The following is a 26,279-nucleotide window of genomic DNA, read 5'->3' as shown; positions in this document are numbered from 1 at the left end:
AGTTTGTGTGTGGGTAAATCGGTGTAGTATGGTGTGTGTGAATGTGTGTTACATAAATCAAAAAATCTTATAGTTAAGTGAGTGTACAAAGAGTTAAGCCGAAATTCAGATTGACAAGGCGACAACTTACATATTATTATGACATTAATAACTAGTCATTGCGCATTCATGAGTTGGGTACATTGAGCTTCAGACTTGATGTTGATGATTTGAGAATTTTCGTCTCTTCTGACATAAACTTTGCCATATGCAGTCCAGCAAAACTTGTAATTTTTGCTCTTCACAAGGTCACGTGCCAGGAAATGAAGTCGAGCTCCTTTACTCGTCAAATTTTCGGAAATAAAAATAGGAACATCCTCATCCTTACGGAAACCTAAATGTTTGGCAGTGAGCTTGGACTTGTGTTTTATATTGAATAATTTACACATTTTCATAAGTTCACTCTTTGTCAAAGTCGAACCAGTTTCAACAATAATCGGTGTGTTTTTGGAACTATCCGTCTTTCCGCGGACTCTGTAAATGTCTTTTATGTCTTTTTTTGTGATTTCACAGCCCACAGTGTTAGAGAGCTGAACCACCATCTCAATCAGGTCTTCTTTAGATTCATTATTTTTACGTGGCACGTTTTTCAGTTCAAAGTTTGCTTTGCGGTTTGACATTTGTAAGTCCTCAATTTTATTCTCAAGCAGTGATATGTACTCACTATCCTCTCTTCTTTGTGATTCCAGGGACAAAATTTTGTCTTGTAATAGTTTATTCTGCTCTGTAAGGAGCGAGATTGAGTCCACAATGCCACGATTGGATTCTTGCACCTCTTTGAGACTCGAAACCATTTGACAAATTTTCTTGTCAGATTTGGCGAAGTGGGCAGCCATTGATTTCATCATTTCGTCTCTAAAAGTGGATAATTCAGCCATTCCAATGCTATCCTCCTCTCTCCTTCTCTTGATGCGCGTGACAGCAAAGTTAGTCGGAGTCACAGACAATTCAGGCTCAGATGATGACTTCTCTAAGGACATGTTCATATCAACAAGAGCGTTTAGGTAGGTCACGTGATTATTTTGAGTTAAGTGCCGACTTGCTCAGTGCTTTGCCCGATCGCTGTACTAGGAAACTAGAAGCCTCGAATGGTTTATAATCAAAAATCAGCGAAGCGTAGTTGTAACGGATACTTCTTTACAGCGCAGATATACCAGGGGTGCAAAAGTTACCAGTAGGTCTTATAAATTGTTCAGAGTGACGTCACGACGTGACGTATTCAGCACTTCGTCGCGTAGTTAAGATTCACAAGTACCAGGCGACCAGGAGTTACAAGGCAGTATTAGCAATAATAGTGTCGTAAGGGGTCTTCATAGATTGGACGTGATCGACGATTTCATATTAAATTATTTTCCGTCCAGATTAAGTAGATCCCCGTCGCGGGAGTGGTTCACTCACCGAATTCTTGTTTGAGCGCTCGAATCACCTCCTTGCAATTGATGCACTCCTATTTTACTGTTTGAATATTATTTTACAAAAGTATTATTTTAATATTTAATTAAATAGTTAAAGGTACAGTGGCACGTTAACTCAGAGCTGAGGTCCGGAGGGAAGAGGAGGGGATAAATAATAATACCGTTTACACTATGTAAAATTCATTCATTTGCGAAATGTTTCTGCATAAATTGATCGCTCTCTAATGTTAAAATAAAACATGTTTCTTTAATAATTAAGAAGTAACTGTAATTTCAAAGAAAATGGTACCTTGAAATTGATTAATTAAAATAATTGTTTAAATTAAGAAGCCGAACAATCAGTCATTTAAAAATTGGCAAATATATATCAATTTATAAATGACACACTGGCCCCTTCCAATCTTCATGGAACTAACAAGAGAGCTGGTGCGGCTTGTGATGCGGCTGAAAAAGCTAAAGTCTGCAAATACAGGGGTCTAGGCTCTGAATATGATTTTGTCCCATTCGGTGTCGAGACCCTTGGTCCGTGGGGTCCTAGCGCATTGAAGCTTTTTAGGGAATTATCAAAAAGGTTAGTCGACATCACAGGAGAACGAAGAGCTGGCAGCTACCTCGCACAAAGAATTAGTCTAGCTATTCAAAGGGGGAACGCTGCTAGTATCTTCGGAACCTTGCCTAAAGGGAGTCCTTTTAATAATATTTTTTAATAATTACATTTTAAGGTTAGTTATTAGATATATTTTTAGTTTGTAATTGTATATTAATATAATTAAATAAATATATATTATTAAAAATAAAATATATATCATAAGTATAGTTAAGTTAATTGTAATTGTGGTCAAAATGTATGGTCTACATACTCTCCCACGCTATAAAAGCACCTTGCCTTTAAAGATTTTAAAGGCACAAATTCTTTTAACTCCATTAATTTTGGATACTTTTTTTTGTCGTAACTTCTTCTAGGACACCGTAATAGCCCTAATTATATCACTGATGTGGAAAAGACAAGAAAGGTAGCAAAGGAAACGAGATCAGATTTTAAATAAATTAAGGAAAAGTAAACTTTTTCTTCCTTCGCAAAATAAAAGTTATTTAGTAGTAAACTGAAACCGTCTTAATTAATTATATATTTATAATAAATTAAGATATGACTGACCAATTATGAATATACAGGTTTATAAAGGAATTAAAAGAAAATAATAATTTATATACAATTTATTAATTATATTGTACATGATAATAATTTAGTCAAGTTTATAAAGATTTAATCTTTGGTTGTTCACCAGCCATAGGTGGCTCCCAAACCAGAGTAAGATACGTGGGACACAGCAGGGGCAGCTGAGTAAGTGATGGCTGATTTGACGACTGGAGCAGCATGGTAGGCCACGGGAGAAGCGTGGTAAGCCACGGGGGTAGCGATAGTCTTAGTTACCACGGGGGTGGCATGGTATGTGGCAACCGCTGGTGAGGCATAGACAGCAGGGGCGGCGGCGGCGTAAGCTACAGCTGGGCTGGAGACGGTCTTAGAGTGAGATACGGACGAGTAAGAAACAGCTGGAGACAGGGTCTTAGTGTATGTGGCTACTGGAGCAGTGTGGTAAGTGGAGTAGGCTGGAGCAGCGGCGTATGTCGAGTACGCGGGTGCACCGTGGTAAGCTGTGTAAGCTGGTGCGGCGTACGTTGCTACAGCAGGGGCGGCGTATGACTTTGCGACGATTGGGCTAGAGTATACCGCTGGTGCTCCATGGGAAGTCGTTTGTGAAGAGTAAGAAACAGATGAAACAGGTGCGGAATAGGCGAGAGGTGCAGCGTGGAGCAGATTGCCAGCGGATGCGATGCCCGCAGCGCACATGAAGATTACTACCTGAAATATAAATAGTTTATTTAATTGGAGAAAATTTACCTCGTACACAGATTTTAATAACTGACACACTCGTCGATTAAGAATAGCATCCTTCGATACTTTCAATTACATCGACCATCACCAATTCTAGTAATCCCAATTGCCCTACATATATATCATAATTGTCTTTTGGAATCAGCCGTGGTCTACCCCGATCACCCACGGAGTACCAAATAGCTAATATAATATTGCAAATATCTGTACCTTGGTGTACATGTTTGATTGTTCCTTCTCGTTGTTGGAATGTTTTTTTCATCGGTAGTTGATGCTTTTATATGGTCACTTGAAACTGGTATCGGGCTGTGGTGGACTCATCGCCGCAAGCGACTTGCTTCAATGTCAAGGTCGAACCCCGCCCAAATGCGTGAAATTGTTTACTGAACAAGAAACGATAAGAACTAAGTTGGCAAGCAACCCGCTAGTACCTATATTATTAAATATTTACATTAATTTTACGATTTCATTAAAATGTATAAATAATGTACTACATTAGTTTAAGGTCAAGATATCAATTAGTGAGGTTTAATCATAGAAAAAATCAATGTTAATTAATACGCTTCTTGTAGCAAAATATGATTATATCATTGAAAGAAATATTTTTTTTGTTAATAAAAAATAAGCGATTTTTTATTATGTATTGATTTAAAAAAAAGTGTATGGTTTACATAAATGTACTTTTGTGTTGAATGTATCTATTTGTGTTTGTTTGATGATTATATAGAATTAATAGTTCTTTATAATAAATGTAATACAAAAATTAATCAGACATTCAACAAGGCTCTCTAGTGCATTTCTGGTCTGTATTTATTTCACTTGTAGTAACGATAATATAATATTCCACTATCATAGATCTTAATAACTACGAATAACAAAGGCACATATGTCATGTCGTGTAAAATTTTGACTAGCTTTAAAATTTAAGCTTTAAACATTTAACTATAAATCTGGCTTACTTGATATTATCAGAATAGGCTTTGGTTTTATTAGGAGGTCGAAACTAAAAATTATATTTTTAAAGAAATTCGACGAAATTAGAGATTTTATAAAAGAAGGTCATTTTTGCATCAACAATAAGGCTTTAAAACAAAACAACACTGCAATGATTATATTTTTATTTAATAAATTTTAACTTTCTATATACATATGAATACCAAATTATATATAACTAAATGGTTTGAAATTGTCCTTGAGTATTTCATAATTGACGCTAACATTTAAATTTCGTGTATCCTCTCAATATCTAAGACATCCCATTATTCCATTTGTCCCTCCTTTCCGTAGAGCGCGTTTTGGTCAAAGCTCACCGATATCCAGAATGAGCATGTTGATAAACGAGCTGGGTCTTGATATCCATAGTTGCTCACCTCACACATTGAAATCGATTTTTGCTTAGTTTTTGTAATTTTAATTATTTTCTTTATAAATTGTTTAATATAATATTTGTTTTTTTTTATATATTTATATTTTCTCTTCATATATGTCATGTTTGTCTATAAGTGCTTCTCACATTACAAATTTCGGATCGACAGATCGGCACACTGATACACTGGTTAAAGATGGTTCTTTAACCAGTGTATCAGTGTGCCGATCGTTGGCATGCTTTTGTCAATAAAAACAGAAAAGCCTTAAAAAACTTAGTTTTTTTCTATGCAATACGTCTTTGCCATACGTGAGATGTGACGTTCCTAAGACTTAAATCCTGTTTACAATCGTTACACTGCATTTATAAATTTTGCTTGAATTGTGTTATAAAAGTTACTTAGTGGTACAGCGGGTCGCTTTGTGGTCGTCGATTCGCTTGTGCACCCCGATTTGATATTAAATTGTTTCGGAGTAAGATAATTATCAAAAGACTGCTCTACCTTATATGGTTATACGAATATCCCGTCTTGAATAACATATTTTTATTTACTTGAAGTTGTCAGTTAAAAGATAATTATTTAAATGTGAGTAAAATGGCACGAAATCCAAGACAAGTTATGTTAATAAGTACGAATCACAGGATATAATAAATTTCCGGTGATGGGAATGGCATTAATTATGAAGGAGATAATATTAATTATAGCTTAAGTCAAGGACAAACTAGAACTATATAATATTTCAAATTATATCTGTATTCATTGAGAATGAAAAGGCGATGAGAAATTCAGATTGCGTTACTTTTTCAAATAAAGTGCTTTTTCTTAGTTTATTGTCAATAGTAAAAGATGGGTGGAATTTTACATCAAGATTTTCTATCTATTTTAAATAGTTCGTAAATTGATTGGAATATATATATATAAATCTTTTTGAAATACATTTATATTGTGAATAAATCTTATATATCAGTATGTTTTTAATAACGTTAAATGTTAGCTTAAATTATTTCATAAAAAATCAAATAGGTTAGTTTTCAGTAAACCTTTGGAGACGTATTTTAAATAAAATATAAAATTGATATTAAATTTTATTTTTAAAATGTAAAAAAATAAATATTTAAAATATCACAATTGGCAATCGCGTTTGAATTAATCACCAGCCGTAGTTGTGGGAGAGGTCACTGTATGAGACATGGGAGACAGCGGGTGCCGCGGAGTACTTCAACAATGGGGCGGAGTAAGCGTGGGCAGCGTACGCGACAGGGGCAGCATGGGCAGCGTAAGTTGCTACTGGAGCGGCGTGAGCAGCGTAAGTTGCCACCGGAGCGGCGTGAGCAGCGTAGGTGGCTACAGGGGCAGCATGGGCGGCGTAGCTTAAAGGAGCGGAGTAGGCAACTGATGGAGCAGCGTAGCTGGTGTACGCGAGTGGAGCAACGGCCTTAGTTAGGAGTGGGGAACCGTGGGAAGTGTGAGAAGAGTACGAAGAGACCGATGACACGGCTGGCGCTACAGTCTTCACAACTGCTGGTGCAGCGTATGCGGAGTACGCGGGTGCTGCGTAGGACACAGATGGTGCGTAGCTCTTGTAGACGGGAGCAGCGGCGTATGCCAGAGGTGATGCAGCGTAAGCAGCCACCGGCGCAGCATATGAGGCGCCGTACAGGCCACCGGCACGAGCGGTCGCTACCGCGCACAAGAGAACGATGAACTGTAATTAAAATAATTGTTATGCAATTGATGTCTATAAAACATAATTGTTTTACTTTTAAAAAATTTGTTTTACAATCGCACACGATTTTATAGTATTTTCAATTATAAAGCTTAGTCCACAATAATATAAGAGATCACAAGGTAACACTTAAACTTTATAAGGTATCGTAAAACATCGTACCTTAGCTGCCATTTTGGTTTATTCACAACTGTAAATGATACATTCGGAGTGCGGAGTATCACTTATATACTATTCAAGAGACATCCCCAGCCGTTAGACTGACGTCACGTTAGAACTGCCCTGGCAGAGACCTTCAACACATTCGTATACTTGTGAAAATATTGGCCTTCATTTAATTAAAAAGCGGATGTTCGTTTCGATCTAATTCACATTTTATCAAGTATTTTTCTTCCTAGATGTATTAAGTTAGCATTGGTAACGTACGACAATTTTCCTAATTTTTTGTGAAAATACAACAAATAGATAGTATTATCTTTTATTAACATAACTTTTTAAAGAAAAGAAAGAATAAGAAAAAAATATGTAATAAGTTTATATAAAGCTTCAATCCGTTAAATACAATGCATCACAAAAGTAGAATTTTAAATTAAAAACTGTTTCTCTTTGTCTTAGGTGTTACCTAGAGCTTTACTTTATTTTTAATTAACCTTTCGTCTACAAATCATTTTCCCCTAACCAAAAAAAACAATAACTAGGTATTTAAACAATGAAGTGTTCTCGATTTAGTAGTAATTGCTTTTACAGATACGGTATGGTAAAATAATGTGATAACAGTTAAAATACGCAGGTTTGTTAAGATATGTTAAGAGTTTTCTCTATCTTGAATTCCTAAAGAGCATCAAAGATCTTAAGGCTTTGCAATAAAGGGTTTAGAAGAAAAGATGTAAAGGAATTCTCTTGAAATTTTCTAAACCACTGGACTGAGTAATGATGAATCAGTCTACTTTGATGTTTACTTACAATCTAATAAATTTATTTAATATATGTACTCGTAAGTCTGAAAATATAATTGGGATAGTGTGTGTCATTTTACAAGTACATTTGTATGCCTCTGCGGTGTTGGTCATGGACGTACGATTTACTACCTTAAAATAAAATTAACTTTTAAGACATTTAAACCTTAATTTTATAATTATTTATTGTGGATTAATTGTTTAAAGCCTGTATACATGAAACAAGCGTTGGTTTTTAATAAAAATAAATAATTCTGTCAATTATTAGTTTAAGTAAAAGAGTATTTTGTAATTATAACTGTAGTATTTTTAGGTACATCTCATTAAATCAGTCAAAGGCTTGATGTGGGAGATTTAGAATTCAATTTTATTTAACTTACGGAAAATATTCTATTAAAAACTATTGTCCAACGGTGGATAAACCAAAACTTAACTAAATGATCAAACATTCCTAAATTTTAAGATTTTCTTTGGAAGTAAAGGCTATTATTATTATTATTCTATTAAAGTATATATTTTAATATCCATTTGGCAATTTGAATACAATAATATTGCAACGCCAACCAAAGTAGACTTCTATACCCGTAACTAAATAAGAGTATGTCATCATTTACACCTTTGTGCTCTAACTTGTTTGACAATTGAAATTTGCCAAGATGACTTATTTCAAGTTGTAGTATATCTATATATATATAGTTAGATGTATCTGGAGCTTTTAAGCTAATGGGTACGTAATAATAATTTATATTGCACCACAGATCTAGTCTACTCTTCACGTATTAAGTTCGTAGATAAATTCTTTGCTTTGATAATTATTAATTTTATTTACTCAATGAACAACTCTGACAATACTGTTTATACAGTATTTAAGTATTGAGAGACTTTTATATATTCTTTTTCGAATTAAATTAACTTTTAATTATATTAACATATTATAAGTGGGCAATTTAGAATAATTAGCAATTAAATCAAAAATGGAATCTAAAAATAATAAACATAAACCTTATTTCAAAAGCATTTTAATAACATAGTTTAAAACATAATTATAAGACATAATTTAAACTTAAGTCAGTCGCGAATTTCATAATTTAATAGGAGAAGGTTGCACAGGTAGAACTTACCAGGCGTAATTAGTACCAAGACCAGTAAATGTCATATGGGACACTAATGGAGCTTGTGAGTAGGTCAAGGCTTTAATGGAATGATCCTGGATTAAGTGAGGAGAATAAGACACCTCTGGACCTTTAGTTAGAACTGGTACTCCTTGGTGATAAATTGGAGCATTAAATGCTGGTGAAATGGAATATTGTTGGTACGGCGTATGAATCGCTGTTGAATAGACGGGGTAAGTGTGGGTTATATAAGCGCCATTGTTTGCAATTTGGGTGTACTTGTCGTTGAATAGTGGTGTTCTCGATTTTTCTGCTTGGTCTTCGTGAATTGGGGCAGGATTCTTAGGAACAAGGTGGTCGATGTTAAGAGATGATTGGTCGATGGATGCACAGTTGGCGACTACCAAGTATGCGATGATGATGAGGATCTGTAAAAAGTTATAGATATTTAAATATAAACAAGTTGAATGAAATCAGTATGCCGTATTCAATATAATTAAAACCAGTAGAGACCGGAAAATTAAGTAGAGGCTAGAACTTTAGCCTCAAGAGAAAATAGAATAGTTATCAGCTCTTGATTTTCATAAACATTTAGGAAATGTATACGACACACATTTCTTAATAACTGGTCAGTTGGTTTTATGTAAATACATACAATTAAAAAAAATTGAAATATCATTTTCCTTACCTTACGAACCATTTTGTCTTGTAGTCCCAACATTTCAGTGAACGAATGACAATAATTATTAATCGCAAGCTTTTTATAAGACAGTGAATTTAATCGATCCTGAGAAAACTTTAAGCTTATTTTGCAAAGTAATGGACCATACATCACAGGTAAACGTGTTAACCTTAAAATCAACCTTTGACATATTTTAACTTCCAAAAAAGAAAAGTGGTCATAATATGGTGTTAATTCTTCATTCGTTTCTTGTTTTTATGACCGTGACTTGTCGAATTGCAATTATTGTATTCATATTTCGACGACTGAATATGGGTATGCCAACTACAATAAAATATATGTTTTATGTACGTAGTAGTAGTACTTCTAATAAACCATAAAAACTAAATTCATGACTACGTTGTGACAAAATTCATCTGTCGCTATTTCTACCCTGTTATGTAAGTGGCTAGATAACAATTAGTCGGTGGTACATATCTAAAACTGATTTTCGAGAAAAATAGGTTTATTACAGCTAATGAAAATAAGTCTTATAAGACATTAAGTATGTGTGAAAGTGTGATTGTCAGAATGGGTGTGTGTGCGCATGTATTTGAGAGTGTAGCTAAGCGTCCGCTTTTTATTTATTAGGTTTTGGCACCTCAGAGTAGTACCAGGATACGTAGTAAGTAGATTCGAAAACCGCTAGTGTTATTTTTATGTGTAGTATATCAATCTCTCATAACATATTCCTATGTGCTTAAATTTGTCGACATCTTAGTCGATAGATAATCTGGTATCAATTGCTTCTCTGACGGGAACTTATTTTATAGTATTGCAATGAATCTTACACTTTTAGGTTCCAAAAACTTCTATGACTTTCCCTTAAAACTTCATGTTAACTTGTACAGGAATACAAAACAGGTATTTTATACAGCTGCTTTTGTTGCAAGCACTCATAGTTTGTCAATGAAACACCTAAAATATTAGCACCAGTTAGCAAATGTGGGCGTAACCTAAATCACAGCTGGTAAACAAAATATCAATGTATGAATCAGAGTCACCTGCGATTGCATTTTGTTTAAGTAATTTCTTACATTTCACTACACCTATTTGATACCAGCGTATTATTTGCTACCAGTTGTAGCGCGATGTTCGCTTCTTCAGCCTACCAAACAAATTTTATAAGATTTATAATGCAATATAATATAGAGGTATAGATACAGAAAAACCACATCAGATACAAATTATGACTGCAATTACCATTTTGTAAGATTTGTATCGTCGATACTTTGACTCATTACATAAATGAAATAAATCAGTAACACAACTTATTTACATGTATTTATATGTTTTATATGTCAATCCAATAGTAAGTAGGTTCCTGAGCCTGACACGACGCACTATTTGGGTCTAAGGCAAGCCGGTTTCCTTACGATGTTTTTTTTTACCATTCGAGCGAATGTTAAATGAAAGATCTCACAGCCGGGTATTGAACCTACGACCTCAGGGATGAAAGTCGCACGCTAAAGCCACTAGGCCTACACTGCTCGCTTCATTAATTACATAAATTTAAAAATGTTAATATAAAGCGAATAATTCTTAACTTAGTAAGCTTTAAAAATATTTTTTATAGTATCGAAAGATTTTAAAATGGGAACGCGATTTTCATATTTGAATTTGCGGTTTAATTTTCTCTCCCCAGAATAAAATCTGAGAAGATTTTCATAAAATTTAAAGAAAACATTGCAAGTTCAGTACGTACAAGCCTCGTAATAAAGCTATGAAAATTTAATACGACGCGGTCCTTGAACGACATCAATAAAACATGAAATGTAAGCGACAATCCCTGTACGAGTGCTCTTTGTTGAGTATATTTGTTTGATGGCTGTGGGTGACACATGAATTGTTAATTAAATTTCAAATCATAGTCCGACATATAAAAAAATCCCAACTCGCAAAACTTCACGTGTAATGGATGTAAATAAAATCTCTGCCATTAATTCCAAATCTGTTAAAATGGTTTAATTTAAGCCTGGGGTAGGCTCAAAAATAAAAGAGATATTGTGGCCTATAATATTTCCATATTTTGCCTTTTTTTATCGAATAACGTATCTAAGAAGGCGGCACAGTGATAATTTTTCAATAGCAAAAATGTGCCATTAGGTTGTTATGTAAGATTACATTTAAAGAACTTCGGAATATCATAAAATAAATCCGATGATTAATTTTACATGTACTTATACGAAATCATTTGCAAATTTAAAGCTGACATGTGGAAATTTGTAGTGTAATTTATTATTATTGCTTAATGATTTTGTCTTCAGAGTAATTAAGCTTTACATATGACCTTGCTACAGTTATGATTCGTCTTTGAAAAGAAGTTGCACTAATAAGAGCAAGGTACTTTCAATACCAGACAATAATAATATTTCTAGTTACAAAACCATTATTTTTTCGGGTTAGGGGGATACAGTCTATATTCTCATTAGCTTTAATGGCAAGAATTTTAATATTAAATAAATACGAAAACATTATAACTCCAGAATTTGGCTGGTCTAAATTTTAATTACACTACACTTATGTAAAATAAATTCAAAACAAAAAAAAAAAAACCATTTTCACTATTTTTTTTATGTCTGGGCCTCAGATTTCTGTTTCTGTTTCATAATTATTTATTAATTAATAGGCAAGTAGGTGATCAGCCTCCAGTCGACACACGCCACCGCTTTGTTTTGGGATTAAGGCAAGCAGGTTTCCTTATTATGTTTTCCTTCACCTTTCGAGCAAATGTTAAATGCGCAAATAGAAAGAAAGTACATTGGTACTCAGACGGGGATTGAACCTACGACCTCAGGGATGAGATTCTCACATTGAAGCCACTACGCCAATACTACTCCCTACCTTTGTGTAGTCTTCTTTAAAGTAATAATGAAATGAGTTACGAAGGTCAAAGTCATTATTTCAGTCAGTATTTAATAAAATAAATACTGCATGAATTATAAAATCATTAGTTATAACAATGAAACTTGTTTGCTGCAGAGAAATTAATACGTTTATCTGGCCTTCGTTTTTGGCCATATACAGTAAGTACATTAGTAGAACTACCAATAAAATAACCATTATCTAAATGTTTTGAACCCTGACCTTTGTATAGAGTTGCCAACATCAAAGCCTCCATCAGGGAATCGACTAATTGCCACCTTTGTCAATTGTATTTGGACCATCGCCAATTATTCAACCCGAAAGCCGAGACTGTTATTATCGCCTATAAAATGGATTAATAGTAGCCCTAAATTGAAGATCAGATCTAGACTAGATTCTGTCAAATTTACTGACAATTTTTGCGAATTTTTGGAATAAATTATCTGCATTGATTTGTCAACGCTGAATTTACTAAGGGGCTTTTAAACGCATGGCCAGGTTGTATATTATCTAAAGCGCTAATAAATGATTGACTGGACCGTCTGGGGAAACATGTATAGCTCATATGTCTTTCGACCTCAACAAAAGAAAAGATGGACAGATGACGTAATATAAACAGCGGGGAAAAACTGGATGAATATGGCGGAGGCTTTTACCATAAATACAAGAACACTAACAAAACGTACCTATACCAGAACTGATACTAAGAAATGTAAAGTAAACAATTGTTATTACATACATCATAATTAACGAAGGTTTAATACTAATAAACGCATAAAGATCAGTATGTATTTACTACAACACCAATCCTAGTTTTAGAGAACTGGATTTTGTAGTTAACGTACCTCGAAGACAGTCGTGACAAAGCGAAAAAGGCTATGTGTAAATGTATCATTCGTCATTTGGGATTGAGCAAGATATGCCCGTAGCAGATATCAAAGATATAATCTTCGCGTAACCTCGCCGATGGAGGCCATAATATTTTTGAAGGATAGAAAAATGGCAACATATTGTGGCCGTACACTGAATTATTTGAAATTGCCGTTTTGCGTAATTTGTTTAAAAATAACTTATATTCATTTCAAAAGGTTATCATTATAATAACAATGGCCGCGAATAAAATAATTGTTCTATATTACGTACAAGGAAGTTTTTAGCTATTTAAATCCTGATTTCATCACTATAACGAAGATAAATTGTATTACAATTGTGAAGTAATTATTAAAAATATGTACAACGATGTAATTGGCATCGTAATGAATGTTCATAGCTTTATTTATGAGGGCTGCGTTGAATATCTCAATTTTATTTGGAATTTATGACATCGTTTTATAGACTCGAAACTAGAAGACGCAATAAAAGAAGGCAATCTATATTTTTGGATGCCATCAAAGTACTTTTCTTTATGTTTTGAATTAACTTTTTATTTCTTTTCCTGGGTTATGATACAATATTTATTATTTACTTGATGTGATCATTAAAGTGTGAATAATCATTACGATTATTTTCCAAAGTCGAATCAAATTAAAGTAAAAAAAAATATGTTTGTTGACAGATATAAATAACTAAAATGGTGATGTCTGTGTGTCTGTTGATTCATATGTTATACAGACATATGAATCCACAGACAGTCACAATAACTAGTCTTTTACCAGCAGATTTAATGATGCTGAAAAACACATTGCCTTAGTTTTAAGAAACCATATGAGTAGCCAAGTAGCTTCCTCTAATCTGGGGTTATAATTTTGAATCCCGGCTGTAACTATTGCTCAACTCGTTTGTGTATGGTGAAGAAAAACATCATATGGAAAACCGGCATTTTTTATACCCTAAAAAGACTATGTACATAATATGTCGGGCAAAGGCTGAACGGTTAGACATAAATAGTATACAAAGATTAAAATTTAGTGTTATTGGTGTGATAATCATAGTTTTAACAGTGTTGATATCATCTAGTCAACTTCGATTTAAATATATAGATGCTAGTATTGAATTGAATTCATGTAAATAAGATCAGATTACAACATATCCACTACTTAGGCCAGGTGTAAAGATCCTGTTGACATTTGTACAGCCTGGTGCAAGTTGGTCAGTGTTGGCCGTGTACTGTGGATAATTTTAAACAATTTTAAACGCACGATTCGGGAGGACGGCTCGCACGTTTTTAATTGGCCTTACGCCTCATTCGTTTACGGGTGAACTGTTGTATAGCTAAAAGTAACATTGAAAGCAGTGATACAGCTAAACAAATGTTTGCATTTATTTAAGCTTACACAAAATTGTAGTTACAATATATCGACAGTTAGCTAAATCTTTCTTTTAAGAAGACGTTTATTAATCCTTAAAGTATCTATAGATAAAAAAATAGAATTCGTATTAATAATAATTCGTCGACTGTAGTTCTGCCAATTACATTGAATCATATAAGAGCAATAAGGCAGTTCTATATCATAGGCTGATTTTGACAATTTACAATTTAGACCTTGCTTTATAGAAGGTTTCTTTAATAAATACAAATGTGTCGCCTGGGGCATATTTTTACTACTGTTAACGACCTATTGGGTACACTTCCTATTAAGCACTTCAATCATGTTAACGAATATTTCCTCTTTTAGTTAACTAATATTGATATGTATAAGGAAGCAATTGGTATTCAATTTTATTAATTAAACGTGCTAGAAAAAAACCAATTGTTCTATGAATCGACTCTAACAACTTAAAAAAATAAGTCTACAAAGAACTACAAAACAAAACCTATGTAACTGTAGCAGTCCCACTTTTTTATAATTATATTGTTTAGTTACCATGGTTACGATGTCAAGTCTATTAAAAATATTGGAAACAAGAACAAAAAACAGAGGCCGTTAAAATCTAAGGCGATATCAGTCTTATCGAATTTATCAAAGCGTTCTTGATAAAACTTTCCGAACATGATAAAGGTTAAGCTTGTTTGGTTTATGTATTCACATACGCTTTTAACTTGCCGAAATTAACTTTTTTATTTGAAAAGTTAATTTTCCAAATATCAAGCCAGGGTATTTTTATAGCTTCATTTCTCGCACAGCTTACCGGATATAATTATACATATCCCCGAGTTTTAGGTTTAAATACTTTTTTGAAGTAGGTACTTGTCTTATTGTAATATGTACTTGTCGTTAAACGTAAATTAATAACTAAAGCTTTTTATAAATTTGACGAATACTTAAATGATCTTTGGGAATGTTTTGCTCCAGTTAAAACAACTTGTATGACTCCAAACTAAGAGATTAAAAAAAGTGGCGGAAAGTTTCTTGCCAGTTCTTCTTGCCCTCTTACCCGAGTTTGAGTATACTAACGAGGCAGATGTCCACGTGGTCGCGATATAGTGAGCCACGTCAATTCCATATCAGCTAGTACGTGCTTCTTCAAATGTTAAGACGAATTGGTAAAAATAACTCGACTGGTATCTGGTTCCCCCAGGCGGTGGTGTGCGGCAAAAAATGGCTTAAATACACTCAGTGGTGGAAGCACGGAGATTGAGGTTGTTTTTTAAAAAAAAAGTATAATTGGTTAAATAGTATATGCCAGTACTACAAGGATTACTTTAGGTTAATGTTATATATTTAATATTAGTACACGATCCACAACAGAGAGAAGGCCTCCTCTAAATTCTTCATTTGCCTCTCATCTTTGCAAATATTTTCTAATCTTTCTATCCCCGCTATCGTCACAAATGTGGGCAATGTGATCCGAAAAACAGAACGCTTCAAAGCCTTTTGGCAAAACTCCAATCTTCAATAGCGCTTCATTAAACATGTGTTAATTATTAATAAATTCGTAATTCGCATATAATAAGCAAATTAATGTAATACAAACTTTTAAGTTTGACTCTTAAAGTGCCTTTTTAATAGGCCTAATTGAAATAAATGATTTGACTTTGAGTTTAATCAATTTATCTAAATCTAATTTCTTAAAAGGATAATGAAAAAAAATTGTATATAAATAAATTATAGTTTTCGTATTCCTGTTAGCATTACAAGTGAAATAGTCCAGTTAATATACCGGATATAACTTGAAGGTCGTGTTCTGTTGACTATGGTACTTGCTTTACTCATATCCTGTACGAAAAGCGATTTATCAAAATTATGTTAGTTTTTATCGTAAATCTTAATCGATAGGCAGTAAAGTTCAAAATTAATTCAATGTAGGCTTTTCGCATGGGTATGATAAACCAGTATTGGCAGAGAGAAAATTGTATACATTTTTATTATTTGTACTGCAGAGTACTATAAAAAATAATTATTTTAAGTGTATTTAAATGTGTAGTAAAAATAACTATTGATGATATTGAGACAAAGTATCAGAATTATGATTTAATTTTTTTAAATTTTAACTACTAGATTTAATCTTTGAAAACATCGTATCAAAACATCATAGGTAATATTAATTTTAAACGTCTTAAATGGGAGCGTATCACTTTAAAAGACTTCTTGAGAAGTTAAATGAATACAAATTTAGCAACATTGTGGTTAAACGATGTAAAAAGAAATTTAAATATTGCAATTTGTAACTCGAGTAGAAAAATGAGCATCTCAAACCACTTTTGTACCTCACACTACTACGAGTTTGGTTGGTCTTTAATGACGCTGTTACCGTAATAACAGCGTACTCTCTCACCTTGAACTATATTCAGTACTGTGGGCGAAAACGCTTGTCGTCTTGATGTTACATTTGATACACGATTACCGTGACACTTTGTCATATTAATATCAATTTTGCAATTAACTGCTAACTTCAGTTTATTGCCTCTGTTCATACGTTATGCGGTAATTTTGTTGGATGGCTTCGTCTACTAGAGATTATTCTGTTTGCAACTTGAAGGTCACCTAAAACCAAATGATATCTATACAATATATCTGTTAATCGATATTAGAAGTACATATATCATTTTATTTATATACGTTTCAGAGCTTTTAATCTGCTACAAACAAAGTGTCGTTTTCCATTTAAATGGAGCCCGGTAACTTTATCGAATCACAATTAAACAGATTAATAAGATTATAAAGTTTATTCCTTGTTTATTGAAGTGAAATCCAATCCAGCCATTGTTTGAGAGGATTTTAAGTATAATCTCAGTTATAAATGGCTCGTCTTTCGTAATTATTGCTTCGTTTGTTATATTTTATGATTATATAGCCCATATTTAAATAAAAAAATCAAACACGAGTTCGGTGGCGGTGATTGGAAGGATGTTTCAATAAATTAAACACATTGTTTAAAGCTAAATTTCAACCGTCTTTGATAGTTTAAAACAAGCGTTGCGACGCTGGACTAACAAAAACTGTAACTTATTTTTGGGTTCTTCTAACTATGTGACACATTTATTAACTATAAATAATATAAGTGTAATCGATTCAATTATGAGCATCCTAATTCGGGTTTATGGGTCTCATTTAATGGGTGCTTAATATAAATATAAATTTAAAACTTCAACAATCAATCATTAGCAATTAATGTTATTAAATTGACGCCCGATTAATTTCTACAGGCCGATATTAAAAATTGCATATCCAAATCACGATGTTACCTACATTATGACAGCTGTAAATATTAAACACTCAAAGTCTCTTAAAGTAATTTAAAAAGAATGAGGTGATTAAAATAAATTACGAAGGAGGATTTCTTAATCAAAGTTTTCTTCAACTTCAAATAGGATTCTTTTCAAGAATTGCGCGAAATTTAAGTTTAAATGTAAGAGATCAAACATGGTAATAAAATTCATAATTAACTACGAAGCTGGTGACTTCGTGGAGTTAGACTTAAGTAGCTTGCCATGTGTACGATTATTAAATTAATATAGGCAATATTCTGATTACGAGTTAGAATTTTCTAACGATTTCGTTTGTCCAGCTAAATAATAATACTAAAGCATCACTACCTTAATTTATTTTAGGACACAACTTGTATGTAATATATAGTTCACTTTTTTATGTAATAGGAGGCAAATGGGCAGAACGCTCAAGTGATACTGCCCCTCATCACATTGCCAAAAGGCTCGGAATTGTGTTGCTGGCCTTTTAAGAATTGGTACACTTTTTTTAAGGTCCCTAAGTTGAGTTTGTTTGGAAATACTTTAGTGGGCAGCTTGTTCCACACAGTGCCCTAAAAAACGCTCAGTTGTGGAACGACGGACGTCAAGATACGGGTGGTATTTTGAATTCTGCCTTGACGCCCGATAATTAACCTCAGCTGTAGGTACTAGTCCGAACACCACAGTCTGCGATCTCTCATTGTCTTTATAGGCATGTGATCATAGCCAGTTTTACGTACCCTAACCTACGACTACCACGCTCGGTCCATATATTATATTGTATGTGTTAGACACGAATTGTCGATTGGTAGACGTGCACTCTGGTGTGTTTACGATCGTACTAAACCCTAAAAGCAAGCATTTATCACACACATGATAATGCATTCGTACCCAGCTAGGGTTCGAACAGGAGGCTTTTTGATTAAGAAACGCTCGGTTAGTTCCTTCTCATGATGATTAAGTTACTCTACTGGTTCACAATGAACAAGATTTACTTGAAATCTAATAAGGTTCGTGAACCCTTCATCATCATCATGGAAATCCTAATTTAGGAACTAAATAACTTGATTAATATTAATTAATCGGAAAATCTCACATTCACTTTGCTGTATAGTTTTGCAAATTTTGTAGACGTGAAAAGTAATTATTAAGTAATATCGTAAAAGGCCGTGCCGTAATTATAACCTCCTTCATGCAGGGATGACCAACTTTGCACCACATACAACTTAAGTAATAGTTATGAAATCCATTCTGTTAGGTAGTTCACAGAACTCAGTTCTGTTTTAAATATAAAACATGTAATAATTGCTTCGAAATTACGACAAAATATTGCTTCATTGTCAGTGTTAGAACTCATTAATTTCTATGTTAAACAGTTGTATTTGTAATTGGACATAAAACTTTCTCCATAAGTGAGCGTTTTATAAAACAGTTTACTATTACGAACCAGCTGACCAATAAATATTTCCGTACCAATTCGACTTAGGCTCCTTCAAGAATAGAGCGTACCAATCAAAAGAGCTGCGGTATCCCGTTTACCTTCTGATCTTTGAAAATGATATTTTCATTCATAATTACGGTAGAAATGTGGGTAATAGAAACCAAATGTTGAAAGCTTCTGAGTTATCTGGGCGGCATGTCAGAGAATTTATTTGACGTTTAGATGATTTATAACATACAACTGTGTATCAGATCTTAGGCAATACTTAAACTGTCGTTAGACAACATGACGTGTGAGTGGCGTATGTTTTGTGTACAGACCAGAATCAAATTAGATAAACAAGTACACATAAATTTGATTATATTATTTATAAATGATTGCTTAAGCTACTTAGTGTTTCTAATTACACATGGGTTAAATGCTTAACATAGCGTGATTTATGACTCCTGATCTTTGAATCTAGTACTGATTTTACGGTGCTTACTGCTTGAGTCGAACGTGTAGTTCGGTTGATAGTTAAAGGGTTACTTGCTAAAAAAAGGAGTTTTAATATAAATTCTGATACTAATAAGTTATAAAAAAAGACTTGGGCATTATCTCAGAAACATCTTTTAAAGTTGAGAACATGCCAAAGAGGAATGAGATATTGCAAAAGAAAAGAAGGGATGAGATTTACAACCAAATTAGAGGATATATAAAGAAAATAAGGCAAGTGGAATGGCAAAGGACCGGGTACATAACGAGAGATAACAATTTGAAATGGTTAAAAATTATTACAGATTGTATGATTTGCAACCGTGAGAGGTGAAAAACGAAAAGAGGAAGACAGCATAAGTTGGGTAGACGATATAAAGAGAACAGGAGGCAAAAGAAGGAGAAAAAACAATCGAAGCAGCTGGAAGGGGCCTGTGTGACACGCTGATCACCAAATCGGCCCGTCTGATGATGATCAGATACTTTAAGACGAGTGTATAGAGTACTGCTATTCAGAAGCCTCCCATGTCGTACTCGGGAACACTTCTTAGTATCTAAATATCATCTATCGTAAAGCTTACGTAACTACCCTAGGCATACAAAGCACATATTATTAAAACCAATATTCCAATTACATTTCTAAGGACATATACATTTTGTTTTGTATCGTTAAAGTATTTCGAAAGGCGGGTTTATTGACCTTTACCACAAAAGTCCAGGCTGGTCGAACTAGATTCGAAAGTGGATAAAATATTACACACGAACATACCCAACTTGTGCAATCTAAGATACAAAAGTATCGCAATGAGCCACGATTGACTGCTAACAATTAAGCTTAGATATTTGATCCTAAGTTTTCTGACACAAGAGCTTAAAAGTAAAATCTCTTTTTTGCATTCTACCTAATTCTACTAACTATACTATTTCTGCGTCGTTTTCCCTATATTGGTCGTATCGTCCCTAAGAAACACAAAAGTAATTTTCATTAAAAAAAGTCCAGTACAGATGATGCCCCTTCCACCAAACAAACTCTAGCTTTAGCGTTCGCTATCTCTAATACCTCTTATATTATAAGAATAATTAAAAGAGGAAATTCATAAGAAAAACGTTAATTGTTTATTCAATTTAAATTAACAGACGGTCAATGGTCTATTATGTAAATTGCACCTCCCGGCAGACCTCGCTCATCTTCGAGCTATCACCGTATATTTCAATGGATTCAATTAATCGTATAAACATATAATGGATACGGTAATGATTTCATTTCGTTAAACTTACAAAATCATTACGATATGCAACTAAGTTTGTATTGCAGAAGTTTCCATCTTAAATGTAAAGGTTTTTTGTTGTTAGAGATCGGGTTAAAATATTACTGGATCGTTATGTGGAAATCAGTTTAGTAGTTTTTAAATGTATATTATAAAGAAACACATAGTGATGATTATTATGAAATAAGGTTCTATTAATAACCAAATCGTCCGATTTGGTAGTATATAGTAGAACAATTCTTAATAATTATATAATTTGGACAAATTAAGAGACCATTACATGCATTTTCGTAGCAAAAATAAAATACCATATCCAAAGTATAATATATTCAAAATCTTTTCAGGTCACGATATTCCGTGGTAGCTGCATTATATTTGCAATGTCGTAACTAACGCGAGATGATTCATAATGTCTGATTTGTGATTACAAGTTCACGGTAACTGGCTCATCTTCACGTAATTCATGGTCATACGCATTTATGTTTTGATTTATCTTCCGTTGTTGTTTAAGAATAATTGTATTATTTACTTTATAAAACTACTAACTAAAACAAAGGAGATTTTTTTGTCATCTTCTCTCTTAAAACACAATATTTTTTTCTGATGAATGATCATAGATCAAATATTTTATCAAGACTTTTAAAAATATTCTTTGGAAGCCTTTAATGCTGGTTCAGTATTCCATCGATGTATTGCGATACTTATTTATCGAGGGAGAAAAACATCAGCTCTAGATTCACCAACAGCGCGACCAGGCGCTAACCTGGTATTTTAATAGCACCTGTGCACTTGAACTCCTCGACCCAACAGTCTCTACTCCAAAAGGAACAAAATTAGAGTTGGAGAAAAGATATTTGACTTGTTAATTATCTTCCGCTTGCTCTGCGGCTGCATCAGCTTTTGATTTGTTCGAGGGAGGTGAGACGGGTCTAACGTGTCCACATAAGTAGCATTCCATACCAAAGCCTATCCCATCCCGCAAGCAGCCAAAAACATTTCATTCGGACGCTTGACATCGTCTCCAGCGATGCTTGTTGGATCGAAAATGGCTGGAACATTGACGTCGTTGATCGCGGCGTAATGAGAAAACCGACCTGCACTTTTTCGGCAATGGATTCCATGGTATCAGAGGTTTGGTTCCGTTTTTCATATGGGCACTTCTAAGCGATGGCTGATGGCAATGCGGAGTAATTCACGGTCCAAAAAGGGTGCCAGTCTTTGGCGAAGGATAAGCATTAAGCTGGTGACCGCCTTCCCTAGACCCCACTGCCACCAACCTTGTACGGTCTTTAATTGAGAATTTGATTAAACCTAATAAGTTTTGGAATTCAGATTTAATTTTTTCTTAATATTTAAATTTGGAATAAGAACTTAAAGCGTTTGTCACTTCGATATCTTCAAGTGCCATGAACGAATTCACTTCGCCTTGACCCAGACTGGCCTTGCATCAATTTTAACATATAATATAAAATAAAATGTAATAAGTAGAACTCAGGGTTTGGATAGCTCTTGTAATTATCACTATTGTGAAATTGTGTGCCAAGGTTTAGAATAATATACAGTGATTATCACTGCATTTTGAAATTATTCTGTTTGTAATGGAGTAAGTCGATTCCATTAAAAACGATTCAATTTTGCACTTACAATTTCGAAACAAACTATTCTGATACAAGTAATGCAATCGTATGCTTGGCGTGGTCCTTCGGCGAACTCGGCTTTTACATTTAATATTAAAAAAATGTGAAATAGGCCATTCCAATGAAAACGGGCTCCATGATTTTTCTCATATCCTGCACTTCTTTATAACTGTGTATAATTTTGAAGAGGACGAATCCATCTCGTTGGCAAAGATCCACGCGATCTTTAGCCTCAGGTGTTGCAAACCACTATGAGCTTCTAAAGGTTCTAAATAAGAATAAAAAGTACGAAATTATGCGTATGCTATATAAAATTTGATACTCCTAGTTAAGGAAGTGATTTTCCTTCTATAAGCCACCCACGTCGCCTATCAAAATTAAGAATAAAAAATCATTTTTCAGATTGGTAGCCAACGACTGATTAATTACTATTTGTAAGAAATGAATCACTAGAAAAAGTAGATTGCTGCAATTCGCCGTGCCTTTCTGGTAATTATTAGGATTATGTGCACACTCGCGAGCAAACTTGTATTATAAGTGGATATGAGTGACGATGAAGGAATTTCGCATGTGCAACATTTCCCAAAAAGCTACGATATTAATCAGTGTTTAAAATTATGAGGAAAATGAGAAACGAAACCTGGAAATAATTATTCATAGAGACTTTCTACTTTAAATTTCCAGTCAATCTCTCTCTCTCCCAATTTGCTGCCGAAAAACCCCGATCCAGCAGATTAAGGGACGTAAGTGGAAATAGATAGGTCATACGCTCAGAAGAGATTTAAATGATATCCCCAAGCAAGTGCTTAAAAGGAACCCACAAGGAAACAGGAAAATGTGGCGTCGTACAGCATATACGCAAAGAAATCCGTGAAAACCTGGAGCGAGGTGAAATACGAGGCTCGAGACCAATATCGAGACTCAGTGTGGATGCCTTTTACTCCAAGGGGTTAAAGGCCATTAAGTCAAGTAAAGTAAGTTAAAATAATGATACAAAAGTTATTATTACTTAAAACTGAAACAACATTGCTCCAAAAAAAGTAATCTTGACCTTTGGAAATTGGTTGCAATAAATGAATTAAATATGTCATTACTCATTCAACATATCATAATGGTATAACCAGACCATAAATTATTTTAACAAGCTCACAGACAATGGTATCTATTTCTCACGGTGGCGCAACAACAGGGCTACTGTAGGTCGACCAAATGCTAACCAGTTGACATTTGACGAATCACTTGCAGTTGCGTAACTTTTATTGTAACAAAAATAATATATTTCGATATTCTAGAGCAACAAAAATTGCTTTTCTTTGGAAAGATTAGATGGCATTCTACTTACCTAGTCTAAATATAATATTCTTTTACTTATTGCAACTAACAAAATAAAAACAAATTACATTAATGATTTGGTATTCAACCAACGGTCTAATCGATAAATAAAAAAAAGGGCAAACTGCAAAATTTAACATTTAAAATTATCTAATGACATGGTTCAATAATGAAATGGCATAATAATAAAACATGAAATACAAAAGTCACTATGAAGCAGGATAGAATATGGTTAAGAAGGGTTTTCACCCAGGCCATAACGGAATTTTAATCACAAATATTTTATTAGATAATGATTTCGATGTATATATGTACTAGGAGTTAAAAGCGAGTTAAATTACCGTTTAATCTTGGCTGCATAACACTAAACATACCTCAAGAGCGGCTCCTTTGTAACGATTATAAAGCCGCGCTTAGGACTTAGCAAGGAATACCTAGGAATATTTAATTTCCTAATTAGTAAGCGTTTCAAACTAATACATATTTTTATTAATTTTAGAAGCTTTGAGCACTACATAAAAAATTGTTATAAAGTGGCGATGAGTATTGAAATTTAAGAATGATTTAAATTTTAGGACTTTAGTTGTAAGTAATTTCTTTCTTTGCTCAATTTGTACGATATATTCTTATAGTGCCATCTACTTTAGAAAGTTTGCGATCATCATATCATCGATCATATTCACTTTAATCTTGGATGCCACGTTTGCAAACAATGACTTGGTGCTTTGACCAAACATTTGTCTAAGATTTTTTAAACAGACAGGTCTCTGTATATTGTATATGTATAAAAAACCAGTGGCGCTTTATTTTTCCTAAAGGGTAAGTAGGTGATCACGTCATACCGGCACGGCAGACCGAATAACCATCGGTGCACAACCCAGAGATCGAACGTACGATCTTAGGGTGGACTCGCACGCAGAAACCAGTAGACAATCCTTGCTAAAAACGATACGTATTTTAACTTACAACAGATATTTAAAAAAATTACATTCACTTAGTTTGATCATAAGTAAGTAAGTACATTAGCAAGGAATAGTAAGAAATTAAAAGAACCTTCAAAGGACATCATATAGTAAAAAAGACTATTTCTTTAGATTCCATTTACAGCCCTCCATCTAATCTGGCCCAAGGCCAATTTTGCCAACCGAAATAGTGTGTCATTTAATGCTTTCCGCATCCGTTTTTTTGGTCCCGATAACGACAGGTAGCGCTATAAAATATAATGTTTATGTGTTTACTGTTTGGACGAACGAAACTAGTCAAATTTATGGCTTTCATAAATTATAAGTGTTGTTGTGAGTATGTTTATTGTTTACTGATAATGGTTTTTGTTTTATGACTAATATGAAGCTGCTCTAGACATGTCATACAAGCTTGCCCTGCGAGAATTCAATCGTATCTGATAGGAAACTTTGGTCGTGTAAGCCAGGGGTTACCAACCTTAGCTTACCTAAAAATAAAAATCTTAAATAAAAATAATTGTAATTTATATTTCATATTATATTTAAAAAAGTAGTTGGACACTAAGGAATTTTAATTGATAAGTTTTGGGTAGAAATCATAATGAGATTGTTAACGCAACAATAGGTAAATTTTCAAAACTTGAAAAACTGAAATTCCAAATAATTTTAAAATTTGTCTGTAATCATTTAGTGGGATTCTTGTGCTTGATGCTCGCTGCTGGGAGATTTTATATTAGGTTCCAATTTGGTTAGCTTTAGTCTTGAGTTTTTTTTTATAGAACAGGGAGCAAACGGGCAGGAGGCTCACCTGATGTTAAGTGATACCGCCGCCCATGGACACTCTCAATGCCAGAGGGTTCGCGAGTGCGTTGCCGGCCTTTTAAGAATTGGTACGTTCTTTTCTTGAAGGACCCTAAGTCGAATTGGTTGTCTAATTTCCAGCTGAATGAAGAATTTTTGAAGTGAAGATTGAGGAGATTGCCCCCTTAACTATCAAATTGCCCCACTGTGGGACGTGGGCCCCACGTTAGGAAACACTGGTGTAAGCTGTAGCAGATTTTTGAAATGCTATTCGTTCAAGCTTTATCAAACTTACAATATTGTTATTATATACAAAACCTATTGATAAGTTCACGTTTAGACACAAAAAAGTAAAAATATGTATAAATAGATAAATGTACCTAATTAATATTCATAGACTTTTTTAAAATACTATGTTACTATAAAATTAATTCACATTACTCCTTTGCAATATATATAAAAAAAAGGAAATATATATCATAATAATGCTTAAGTATTTTCCCACGACGAAAAATCATTATGTTAATCCCTTTTTATACAAAGTGAACTAAAAACGTTAAATTGGTACAAATAAAAAAAAGTTGCGAGATATTTTCTAGGTTATTAATTTAAAACTCGATTTAATAACGTCGGTCGGCTGCGAAATAAATTATTTAGTTTCATAACTAACGACTTTATAATAACGCTGGATCTCTTT

General features: G+C 33.7%; 2 protein-coding genes across 2 annotated transcripts; both read right to left on the bottom strand.

Moving 5' to 3' along the window:
• Positions 1–2,654: 2,654 nt before the first annotated feature.
• LOC110992583 (pupal cuticle protein C1B-like) lies at positions 2,655–3,665 on the bottom strand. Its single transcript, XM_045629478.1, has 2 exons — positions 3,562–3,665; positions 2,655–3,318 (listed from the first exon to the last, which is right to left on the bottom strand). Exons 1-2 carry the CDS (start codon positions 3,571–3,573, stop codon positions 2,734–2,736), a joined length of 597 nt encoding a protein of 198 aa, XP_045485434.1. The 5' UTR covers positions 3,574–3,665; the 3' UTR covers positions 2,655–2,733.
• Positions 3,666–5,790: 2,125 nt separating this feature from the next.
• Positions 5,791–6,739, bottom strand: LOC110992611 (cuticle protein 16.5-like). The gene is made up of 2 exons (XM_022258494.2): positions 6,607–6,739; positions 5,791–6,423 (listed from the first exon to the last, which is right to left on the bottom strand). The coding sequence occupies exons 1-2, from the start codon at positions 6,616–6,618 to the stop codon at positions 5,869–5,871; spliced, it is 567 nt and encodes a 188-aa protein (XP_022114186.2). The 5' UTR covers positions 6,619–6,739; the 3' UTR covers positions 5,791–5,868.
• Positions 6,740–26,279: the final 19,540 nt, after the last annotated feature.

This window comes from Pieris rapae, chromosome 9 (genome assembly GCF_905147795.1).
Source record: "Pieris rapae chromosome 9, ilPieRapa1.1, whole genome shotgun sequence".
NCBI classification, from domain to species: Eukaryota; Metazoa; Arthropoda; class Insecta; order Lepidoptera; family Pieridae; genus Pieris; species Pieris rapae.
Note: the sequence above shows the minus strand (reverse complement) of the source record. Positions and strands in the feature narration are given on the sequence as shown.